Source organism: Dermacentor andersoni, chromosome 1, assembly GCF_023375885.2.
Source record: "Dermacentor andersoni chromosome 1, qqDerAnde1_hic_scaffold, whole genome shotgun sequence".
In the NCBI taxonomy this organism is placed as follows: domain Eukaryota; kingdom Metazoa; phylum Arthropoda; class Arachnida; order Ixodida; family Ixodidae; genus Dermacentor; species Dermacentor andersoni.
In genome coordinates, this window is record NC_092814.1 from 269,867,678 (window position 1) to 269,880,127 (window position 12,450).

General features: G+C 47.8%; 1 protein-coding gene across 1 annotated transcript in view; it reads right to left on the reverse strand.

Moving 5' to 3' along the window:
• The window catches only part of LOC126548494 (cytochrome P450 4V2-like), a 365,265-nt gene that overhangs the window by 104,871 nt on the left and 247,944 nt on the right, over positions 1 to 12,450 (reverse strand). The window contains exon 2 of the mRNA XM_055063137.1: positions 10,315 to 10,427. Within this exon, the coding sequence (XP_054919112.1) occupies positions 10,315 to 10,427 (113 nt within the window). The remainder of the gene's footprint in view (positions 1 to 10,314; positions 10,428 to 12,450) is intronic.

The window sequence follows — 12,450 nt, forward strand, 5'->3', positions numbered from 1 at the left end:
CGTGTCTTGGTGCTCAAGTATTATTATTCTCCTTCTTTTCTCCAGTGGTTACATGTCGATGTACTTTGTTTCTTCTGCGCGCAACGAAAGTAGACAGTGTTGCATTGTTTGTATGCAATGGAAGACATCTCGGAGGAGGTTGGTTCTGAGTTAGATCTTTGGCTGAACGCAGCAGCATATAGCTGTAATTCTGTAGAAGCTTGGACGAGACGGCATAAAGCGGAAAATTTTATGAAAAAAATACAGAAATCCTTTCTTCATTTGTGTGTTTTGTGTCGTCACATGCGTCACAGTCACAGTCGAGTCACATGCTAAAGCGCATGTTGCTGGGACGCACCATGATTTTCCTCTCTCATGACGATGATGATGATGATGATGATGTCTAAGTGCATTCTATTTGAAATGGGGCGGCCACTAATAGTCGTCTAGCATGCCTGAGCTAATCAAGTTTTACTGCATCTATTGCTGCCAAGGATTTTGCCTATATCTACATTCTTTCGCGTCATTGAAAGCGCTATCTTCATATTGTAGGATTACCTATGCCTGTAATGACGCTGGCTCCACCTCTTTCTTTCTTTATTTGTTTACCACTAATACTCAAAACGTATTTCGCTTATCTCGGCCGCTGTCTAGTTAACGCTCCCATCAGCTTTGAACCGTAACGCTTCTGGAAGGTGGACGTTCCACGGTAGTTGCTGGGTGAATATCTTGGCATTCCATCGCGATTTGCTGAGTCGTCTCCGGACTTTTTCTGCAGCAGACACATGGCTCATCCTCTTGCGTATATTTGCTCCTGTATGTCTTTGCCCTCAGGCAGCCATTTCAAGTCTGAAATAGCAAGGCACTGTCTTTGTTTTATAGTACAAATTTTCTTTCTCGGTTTTAACATTGCTGTTTTTGTAAATCTCCGCGGACATTTTTTGTTGTTGTTGTTTCCATCATTTCAATCTAATTTAGTATCTCTGTTTCTCTCACTTTCTTTTTGATGACGCAAGTTCTTTTTGATGACTCACTTTCTTTTTATGTCTACTTGCACTGCCTATTGCTCTGTACTTGGTTGCCAACTTTCATGGCCCCTTACTCTATTTCATGGCCACGTTATTGAGCTCCATATAATGTTACAAGGATTTGTGCGCTTTAGTTGCCCATTTATTTTAATCCGTTTGTTTTTTAGTCTTCCTTCAGTACTAATTTTCCCCTGCGATTCTCTGACTTCAAAAGCGACCCAACCTACGTCGCCCTGACCGTGGACTGCCCACAAATGAGGCAGTGCAGGGTGCAGTGTGGGCCGCCAATGCCAATCGGCCCACCGTCCTTTATTTCACTTCAAACCCCGTGAAGATCCAGCCCTCTTCTCCGAGCTCTGAGCTGCTGAGCGTTTCCTTGCCACTAGAAGTACTGCACCAGTGCGCTACGACTTGGTTACAACTTGCCTTTGCTCTGGCAACTTCTTGTGCTTGGTGGACCGGTACCCGGTTAGCTAGCGCACTGGCCGCCCGTATACTCGATCGGTCTTGCAGGGAGCCTTTTTTTCCCCCCGCAAGCTGCGACTGTGACACTATCAGGAATCCTGGGTTCATAAACACGTGTTTGTTGGCGATCTGACTGTGGAGCCTTCTCAGTGCTGTGTCGAATAGCCGACGAACCTTGCCGCAGGGGCCTTTGTGACCAGCGGAGTATAGGAGCGTCGTGCCTTTATCTGACCATCGTTCATAGGTATGGTAAACAGCAAGCAAACCCATCTCCGCATCAAACAGTATTCACAGGCGGGAAAAGCTGACGCTTTGCTCATAGCGTGAATTACGTGACGCATGCGGGACGTCATTGCGATGCGCTAGCGCTGGCGAACTATATCCGCGCGGAGGTCTGATGTTTTTTGTTCGGCCGCTACAAACCAGCTGAGCGGAGGGCGTCAAAGCAGCTGGATTTATCGTTTCGTTCGCATGTCTGATAGCTTTGGCTGTTTTGCCTTGTACGGCGCTGGCTCTATCATCCCTTAGCCCACGGCGGCGCGCCGGGCTCGGAAGCGAGCCCATCAACTTGGAAATCAACGCGCAGCACGCATAAGCTGATAAGCCAACTGCTGGCTAAAGGACTTCGGTCAAAGTTAAAACTGCGTGTTCACCGGAGGAAAGGTTCGTGTTTTTTTTTTCTGCTCTTTAATAGCTGGTTTGGCGGTCTCGCCCGTGCGGTAGAGGTCGGACGGTCACTTTCCCGCGCGTGCGCTAGCTGAATTTGTCTGGTAGTCCTTACGTCTCTGTGACCTCAGCGCTGCCCGTGCGAATGAAGGAGCAGCGGAGGGGCCAGCGGTGATCCACTCCGAGCTGCGTGCCGTCATGTTGAGATCTGAGCGGATTTCTCCGCCGTTTGATTACCCCTTTCCTGCGCCCGGCTAGGTTTCCGTATGACATCAGGGAAGGCCCACTCTCGGCCATCGTTCCTGCTGCATCCCGTGGTTACGGACTTATTGTTCTTCGATACTGACGACTTCGCTAGTTCGCCTCAGCTTTCGGCACGGAAGCAATCCGCCAGCAACCAGCAACAATTCTACTCCGCCAGCAACTGCGTAGTTGGCGCGGCCGCACGTGGTCGCGCACGCCGTATCTTGAAAGCGATCTTGAGACGCCTCATAGCTTTGTACGTGCTGTTTTCTCGCCGCTGTTTGCGTTGAAGCTATAGACAGAACGAAGGCCACTTCGCTCGCTGCTGCCGCCACGCTTGCTCACGTCAGCGTTTTGACAGCGAGTGTCCGCGGTCGTCGAGTGTGATGTGTTCATGTTTGCCTGTGCGCGCTGACACCATGCTTGTTAATTCAATCAGTAAGTGAATGTTTCCAAGTTTATACGGCCGATAAAACTACTATCCTTACTTCATATAACTTTCTACTAATTTGCTATCGCAATCGATGCTACGTCTTTCGGCCGAAACTGCGACATTCTTTTTTTTTTTTTACACATCCTCAATCGAACTGATTTCTGTAGACAAAGAGGGCGTAAAAAAGATTTCTCGGTCCGGAAACTTCATAATACACGCTATACATAGCAGTCTACTACAATGAGGCATTCAGGATACAATAAATTGAGCAGAGTTGGCCGAGTAGACAGAATGAGCTGGGTCTATAAACGAGCCAGCGACGACAAGGCTCGGCTTAATAGGGATTTCACCGCTCAAGTCGTAAGGCACAAGGAAGGAAACCGTTGCACGAACGCCGCAACGAGGAAAAGAAGCAGCGAAGCTGGTTCGGTGCAAGCAAGAGACCGCGCGCGCGCTAAAGAGATGCAAAGAGAGACGCCCAGCCGGGCGGCGGAGCAACGGTGTTCCCATTTCCCGCACCGCGAGCCCGGGCCGACCCCCGCAGACTGTCTGTCCGATATGTGTTTGGCGTACTCGCCAAACAAAGTCAAGGACGGCGTGGCCGCGCCGACCAAATTGCTTCGCCCTCCAAGTCTTTCTCGTGCGCCTGTGCTTGTTCGCTTTCTGCCCCGTGTCGCTTTCGCCGTGCCACGGGGTGGTCTTGCGAAGACTGCTGACCTGGAAGTCTGCGATCGCCGCTGCTGCGTCCGCTCGCCGCGCCGTTCCCTTGGGCAGGTTTCTTTCTTTCTCTTCACGGTTGCGCGCGGACACTGGGGTGTTTACAGACACGGTCGATTTGCGTAACAAGCGGAGAGCGCCTACGCGTGGGGTGCCGGGGGGCAACGATCTTATTTGCCTGTGTACGGCGACGCTGTTTTGCTCGTTCCTTATCGCCTCCTCGTCACCTTGCGATTCGTGGTGCGCCAGGATTGCTCGGTTACGTAAGTAGCCGAGAGGGAGCAGAACGCGCACGCGAGTTGAGTAACGCGTACTCGCAGTAGCGAAGCCGACGGGTGAACAATTAGGACTGGAGCGGGTAGGTTACAAGATAATCTGGTTGCCCCTTAGCGGACAAAAACGTTCATGGATATTTGCGACGTGCCCCGACGAAGCGACAAGTTATGACTTATTTGACCGCATCGAAGCTGCCTCTGCCTGCCGGGGATGATAGCAAAGCATAATGGCTATTCTTACGAAGATTCTTGAGTTTTCCTACTGGAACGTCTATTGGTTGGATATGGTTGCCGCTGTTTAAGTAGTGGATCAAGCTATTAAGTCACCCTGATAGAAAATGTTAAGCGAGGTTAGCCTATTGCACTTCTGGAATGAGAAATGTGTGGGTTTAGCGAGAATGGAGGCATGGAATGAAAGACAACGATGAGCAGCGTATAAAACAAGCGGCGACGGCGATTCGAAGTTTCCTCAGTTACACATCCAGCTAAACCTATAGTTAAATCTTTCATAATAATACTCCATTGCGTTGCGTTAGAAAGGAACCCAAACTAGACGTAATAGCTTCTGCATGACCTCCACCGCAACCCGCCGTGGTTGCTTAGTGGCTATGGTGTCGGGCTGCTAAGCCCGAGGCAGCGGGATCGAATCCCGGCCACGGCAGCCGCATTTCGATGGTGGTGAAAACGCCCGTGTAGTTAGAGTTGGGTGCACGTTAAAGAACCCCTGGTCGTCCAAATTATTCCGGGTCCCCCACTACAGCGTGCCTCATAATCAAATAGTGGTTTTGGCACGTAAAAACCCATAATTATTTAAATTTTTAACCTTCACCGCTTACAATTAAGGAACCATAACATCGAAAATACTACGAAACTCATCGCATGGACGTCATCGGCAGTGCTTTTTCACGACGCGAAAGTAAAGAAAACAGGTAAAAACAGCTTGGCCCCCTTTGTTCCCCCTTTATTTTCATTAAGCAATCTTCTCTCTTTATCCGGCAATGCAAACGCAGGGAAAGTTCAGAGAGAGTAATCTACGAGTGTGGAGCTACACTTGTTGTTTAGGTGACCATTTGGTGTTCCTTTAAAGCTTCTGTGCTACCTGGGCCGAAATCACAGAGCTTGTCGTTCGTAAGTGTTGTTTGCCATTGGCCGATCGCCTTCGCTAATATGTCCGACATCACGACTGCTATCAGCTTCACTTACGAACATTTCTAGCGTAACTACGCACTTTTATCGCCCATAAGGCAACTAACAAGGCAGTGAAAGCTCTTCTGTGCTTCTTGAAGGTGATCGGCCTGTGTGAACGTCTTCGATTGTGTGGTGCAGTCCACCGCGTACATTAACCGCGTCTTTCCTTCCTCTCCCCCTCTATCACATATCTATACCCTCCCATCGTAGGGTAGCAAAACAGATTGCTTTTCTGATTAACATACCTACCTTCTCCCTTTTTTTTCTCCTCTCCTCGTGAATACGGGCCCAGAATTTCATATAACAACGGACGCTGGCAAACCTTAATAGTCGAACATATTAGGGAAGGCGGTCAACCAACGTTACAAACAGTTCTTGCGAATGAAAATATTTGCGAAGTTGGGTACTGTCTCCCACCGCCGTTTATCTCGGGAAGTTGGGCTAAAGGAGCTGTGCGACATGCAATGGAAGAACTTGACATTTCCTCTATAGATGCCTTCTTTTACTGCGCGCGCTTGTGGCAGCGGATAAATCTTTGGTGGTCGGCATAGTTTCAGATCTCCATAGTGTTTGTTTGCTTGCTTGACACCAGCATGTGTTGACACGTGTTGAAAGCGTGCTTGACACTATAGGTTGCCACTTGCTGGACACTAGCGCATTTCGCTCGATTCTGTTCCTTTCACAATTGCCCTCCGTGTACGACCAATACGAGGTGATAGTATAGGTGGAAAATAGACTATTGGTGAAGCGATAGTATATTACTCAGCTTACTTTAATGTAATATCCCAATATTGGCAACGAGTATCCTAGTCCAGGGGCATTATTCCTGGACTCTGTCCAATTCCACCACGTTGGCCTTTTGAGCCAATAAGAGAGGCCGTAGCAGCCCTGTGAGCCAATCAGAACTGACAATATGGCGGAATTTGAAAATGTCCAGATTAACACCTCGGGCCGCAATGACGAACCTACATCGAGAAACAAGCATATGTAACCATGAAAAGCGACAGCATAAAGTAAGAGGCAAAACAAAGCGACTTCAAGTTGTATACGCACGAAACAAAAGCAGATTCTCTAAAAAAGATATTGACAAAAAGAATATGCGAAGAAACACAAAAGCACGGTAGTGAATGCATAAGCAGCAAAAACATTACAAGAAAAAAGAAGAAAAAGCCTTGCGAACAAAACCGTCTCACAAGCGGCATACCATTGCATAGCGAAATATGCTGAAATTAAGGTAAATGTTACCCAGTTTCATGATGTGAACTGACTGTACAATTAACCGCTACGCGGTGGCGCTTCAAGACAAAAAAAAAAAGAAAGAAAGAAGATGTTCACTGTACGCATCACTGAAACAGCTCGCAATGTCACCCGTAGCGCCTACTCGACATCATTTCTACCCGATTTCCTCGTTCAAAGTAACCAGATGTTACACCCCCCCGTCATATGTAGCGCGTTACGCAAGTCTCAGTAAAGAAAAAAAAAAAGAAGAGAGAGATTCTTTCTCGCAGGGGTCAGTTTTTTCTGCTCAAACAACCTCTTCGTGAAAGTGTCGAAACTGTAATCTGCCGAAGTATATCTGCCGATTGCATCGACTATCTCCGCGAGCGGGACGCGGGCGCCGTGAAAGCGCGCCTTTTCGCCCCAGTGGTACGTGCCGCGCAATGCAGCAGCAGCGATGGCTATCACCGGTTTGGCAAATGTGTTTCCAGGCTGACCCACATTGGCGCCGACACGTGCGATTGCGAAGCTTCTACGCTCTCTTCCTCGCATACATTTGTGCTTTTTCATTTGTATGAGCCGTTTCTTTTTCAGTTTTATTTTCCTCCACGCTTCGACGCTGGCGACTCGAGCGATGAAGGTTGCTCAATTTCTGGAATCCTCGACAGCAAAACGGATATTGATGTTATGTATACACCGGTTCTTCGCCGTTGCCAGAGTTTTTTTAAAAAAAACCGTAAGTTGTAAATTCTTGTTCCCTCTGTGCTCGGACGTTTTTTGTTTAACTGAGGCACACTCATATGCGCACGAGCCTCGTTTTCTTTTTTTTTTTTCCGCCTGTTAAGTGTCCAGCGCGCGTGACTGTGGCCCTATCAGGGCGCACATTCGCCGTGTTACACGCATATTTAGCCATCACTAGGATTCCCGGCTCGCATCGAGCTACATTTTCGCGACTGATGCCCTCCTTCGTGAGAAATATACACCACCAAATTGTACACCAGAGGTGAAATCTACATTTCCTCTATGGTGCCTTCGACAGCTTCAAGTGCACATGTCTATTCCCGGCTGATCACTCGTCACTGGCTCTGAAGAAAGATGGCGCTGCTCTCGTTGCACCAGACGTACGAAGACCGCATGGTCTATATACACCGATGACTAGACTATGCCAACTAGCCTCTGTAGGTGGGGTTGCCGTCCCAGGAAAACAGGTCACAATTAACTTCAACGTGTCACACACAACGATATGCGCAGCGACAGTGCTTACAGCCCTCTGTGCCGCTGTGAACTAGTGTGTCACCGATAAGTGAGCACATAAATTCGTCGTGCTTTGCAACTTGAAAGCAACTCTTCAGAGCCTCCGTTCTGTCTTACGTCCCGGAACGTGGGAGCAGTTGGTGTTCGAACTGCCAATGCTGTCCCCCCCCCCCCCCCCCCACCCCCGCTCAAACACATCAGAAAAAGTATGGTCAACATTGCATATATGAACACACGAGTGTATGAGTGGCCATGCAACGCGAATAGACCTGCCCTCATGCAAGCTCCCTACAACCTTTTTCTACGTGGCAGAAATTATTCTGCAGTACCTATATTTAGCTACCACCATATTCTTAGCCGTAAGAAGTGTTCCATGGTCACCGGTAACATCGACATCGCTTCGTTCGTTACTGCTAGCCAAGTATGCCCGACGACCTTGAAATCTCGTGCCGAAGAGTTGTTCGCTTCAATAGTTTTCACGTTAGTGCAGTAAGGGCTTTCAGCAGGTACACTAATTCACTCGGTATTGTCCGAACACAGCTTACAATAGTTGCACTATCTGAGCGATTCGACCACTCACCGCCGCGTAGTGGTTCGAGTCGACCCATTTTTTTTTCTTTTAGAACACGTTCCAATGCATAATCATTCGGGGCCATGGTCGGGTAAGGTCGTGCAAGCTGGCATGAAGCAGGGCGGTGGCCGCCACCGGCATTTCCAGTGTTATCCCACCATCGGAGCCCTTGTAACACGAAGCACACTGCCCTGCTTTCCGGCTGCGCAAACCGGCTTTTATTTTTTCGTTCATCGAATGCTTGGGTCAACTGCACGCAGCGTCACAGAAGCTGTGCAAGTTGATGCGAGCAGCTGCGCACAGCAACACGGGTTTGAAGGTTGCGAGCTTGAGCTCAATTTTGCTACCTTGCATAATATTTCCGCGCGGTTCGTAAACACCGGCATGTGCTAACGTCTAAAAAGCGTATTAAGACAGCATTACACCCGCTCTACTCTCCTAAATAGATTTTGACAGTGACTAACTCCATCCCGCGCAAGAAATATTGAGGCAGGCACGCGTCAAGCGAAATATTTCAGCATCAGCTGAAGCTCAGACTCCGTACAAAACTAGTACAGCCACGCATGAATTTAGTATATCTATATGTTGTGGGGCACTGTGCTCACTCTGCAATATATAGATCCATGGCCATAGATACTTGTATACCTATGGGGAGCACTCGGCGTTCATCTTCTCATCGGGGAGTATCTATCGTCGCCAGCACTGAGACACGCTCCTAGCGATCCTACACCGGGCTGCTGTCCAGTCGATCAGCCTCTAAATAACCAGCGAAGTTGACAAGTGTAACGGTTTGGACAAGTTGACACATCTGAATTTCACATACGTAGCACACCATATACAAGAACTTAAACAAGAGTGGCGTGGATACAGTGCTAAACGAATCCCGTCTCTCTCTCTCTCTCTCTCTCTCTCTCTCTCTCTCTCTCTCTCTCTCTCTCTCTCTCTCTCTCTCTCTCTCTCTCTCTCTCTCTCTCTCTCTCTCTCTCTCTCTCTCTCTCTCTCTCTCTCTCTCTCTCTCTCTCCTCTCTCTCACTCTCTCTCTCTCTCGCGCGCTATTTTCTCACTTTCTTTTTGGTCCTTGTTTATCCCCCGCTACGTAAAGCGCTTGTTTCAGGAAATGCGCTCGAAATCTCCTAAACATAGGCAAGATGAGATAATTAAACTATTTCCTTTGTATTGCTTTTACGAGAGTCAAACGCGTAAAAAACGACTCGATGTAGTAATTGGAGAGGTAATTACGCAAACGAGACGTATTAACTTTTAAAAGAGCGATGCTATCGATCCCGATGGAAGACTGTAAGCGCGCCATCCGAGGAACTCGTTACCCTTCGAGAAATGCAACAAATTGACGCTGCTAATTTTTACAGCGCAATCAATTCTCGCCAATTTCACAGAGAAAAACGAAACTGAACAGCCCGAGAGCGCAACCGCGATGCCTATAGTAGACGCCCGTGAGTGGCGTGACGGCTTGCGCCTCACCGTCGGGCGACCTTGAAGCGACGGGTGATCGCCGCTTTATAAGGACGCTCGCGTGATGCTGGCCCCCACCTGTGAGGCACAGTCCATAACGTCACTCAAGGGCGTCTTCTGTGGGAGTCACAGTGGTGCTCTTGGGATGTTGAGTTTCGCTTTTCTGTGTGAAATTGGCCGGAATTGATTACGCTGTAAAAATTAGCAGCGTCAATCTGTCACGTTTCTTGAAAGGGCTACGAGCGCCTCTGACGGCGCGCTTACAGTCTTCCATTGGTATCAATCGCGTCGCTCTTTTGGTTAAAAGTGTATACTAATTTCTATAATTACTTGTCTAATTACTACATCGAGTGATCTTCAAATGTATGCTTGCGTCGTAAAACAATAGAAAGCAAATGAATTAATTATCTCATTTTGTCTATTCATAAATATAAATAAATAATTCAATATCAATTAAGGAATTTCGAGCGTGTGTCCTGGCAAAACCGGCATAAATTCAAGATGAGGTTGACTTCCACGTGGAAACAAGCTCGGCTATATGATACACACACCGTGCAAGTGAAGCTGTTTCTCTATAGTGGAGGAAGCGACCGTTCCGTGCCCTAGCTCAGTTGACGCGCCTTGTGCTTGTTCATTCGTAAACAGTGGTGTCTCGTACCACCTAATGCATTGATTGCGCAGGTGCATGAGAGTGCTCCTTCGGCCCAGGCGCGAGAAGTCTCGTACATCATTTCAAATATGCGGAACGCTTAACGGAAGCCATTGCGCTCGACAAGTGTCATCGCAAAGCAAGGGCGCCGCACTCACCTCAACCGCTTCCGGCTTGAAGAGCACGACGACGGGCTGGAACCCCAGGTAGGTCTTGAACACCCGCTCCCGCTCGAAGAAGTATGTCAGGCCCACGAGCAGGCTGAACAGCCCTGCCGCAGACAGAAAAGTACGAGGAGGGGCCTTGTGAACTGCTGCCGCTACACTGGTGTGGCAAGAGGTGTACACTAAATAGAAGCCTTAAGTTAATGCTATTAGAGTGGTAGATTACGCCTCTCGCAGCTACGAATATGCTAGAAAAGAGGCAAATTAAAAAAAGCGAGTGGCAACGCCATTTTTAATCTTCCTATCCACGCCCCCCTGACAATATGTTATTATGTAATTATTAACTGCATTTAGGGAGATGTTGCGAGTAGGTGGCGCGCGGCTACTTCTCCTCTGTGACATTATAGAGATTGCCAGCGTTTATTGAGCTCTATGTCACTGTTTCGGATCAAAAAAGAACAAGAAAGATTATATTGCATTAGAAGGTAAACAAAGACACAGCCTGTCAAAATTGGTGGGTAACTATGGCGTCACATTGACGTAACCGGTGACGCGTATCGGGCTCAAAATTTAAAAAAGGGGGACGTTTGGACATAGTTTTCCTTTTCATTACTGATGAATCTCCCTCAGAATAAGATAGTCTAGAACAGAATACTAAAAAAGAAGTCTGTCAGTCTGCATAGATATACTGTTTCCCTATACTGTCCTTTTTGAGTTACCGGCATAATGGAGATTTGTCGCAGTTTTGTGCAAATGTTTGCTGGTTCACTTGACGATTCTGTTTTTAATCACTAATCTTTAAGATCACTATTTAGGATGACTAGTTAGATCAGTCAACCAATCAATCAATCAATCTTTATTTGGAATTTCTTCGTTTACAACATGAATGCTGAGACAAGAACTAAAACCTGCTGGTTAGCAGCTTCACAAGGTTCTTGCCCTTGTCAATGGGACCTGTTCTGCCCCTGTAAATGGGATATTTTGTTCTTTTCATTGCCATAGCAATTACATGAACATTACAGGTTGCGCATGGCGCGGTAGCGCCTGCCGTATATTGAAAGCGATCTGCGATGGGGACAGAGTGCGCCGAGTGCTGATAGCTTCATGTGCGCTGTGTTCTCGCCGCTTAGTTCGCGTGTAAACGAGAGGCAGCACGAAGGACAATTCGCTCGCTGCTGCCACCACGCTCTCTCGCTCCAGCATTTTGACTGCGGGTGTGCGCTGTCATCGAGTGAGATGTGCTCATGTTTGCTTGTAGGCGCGTGACACAATGCTTGTTAATTTAGTTAGTAAGCGAATGTTTACAACCTTATGCGGCCGATAAAACTAATATCCTTACTTCGTATAGTCGCCTACTAATTTGTACAGTCGTCTACTTCGTCTACTACTTTGACGTTTTTAGCCCCGCCATGGTTGCTCAGTGGCTATGGTGTTGGGCTGCTGAGCACGAGGTCGCGGGATCGAATCCCGACAACGGCGGCTGCATTCCGATGGGGGCGAAATGTGAAAACGCCCGTGGTACTTAGATTTAGGTGCTCGTTGAACAACCCCAGGTGGTCGAAATTTCCGGAGTGCTCCGCTGCGGCGTGCCTCATAATCAGAAAGTGGTTTTGGCGCGTAAAACCCCATAATTTAATTTTTTTTATGTTGTTAGGTGACATTGTGACCACAATAACACCTATAAACTGTAAACGCTTATCCTTATTCCAACTGAATCACGTAGATTTCAGGCTGCCCCTCTCTTGTGTATCCTGAAGCAGGGTTCGTGTACGGACTAGTTGGTATTCCATTTCAAACTTGACTTACAGCGCGTACACAGGCAAAAGAACCGAAAGAACGACGAAAACGAGCGCTGACTTCCAATTGAATTTTTATTTCGAATAACAAGCATATATACCCAAGACCTCAAGGCAAAAACACCCCCTCCGAAACATGAAGCCAGCATGAGTTCGCATTCGAAATCCAAACGAACCATAACCGCCCCCTTAATACGAACGATAGAATATATAAGACAGACAGGTCTGTCATATATAGGGCAAATACGTAGATGTCTAAATGTTAGACTGCAAGAACATAGCATTAAAGTGCGCAAAGGGCGAGACGGGTTTAATTCTAGGTGTTCATTGCGCA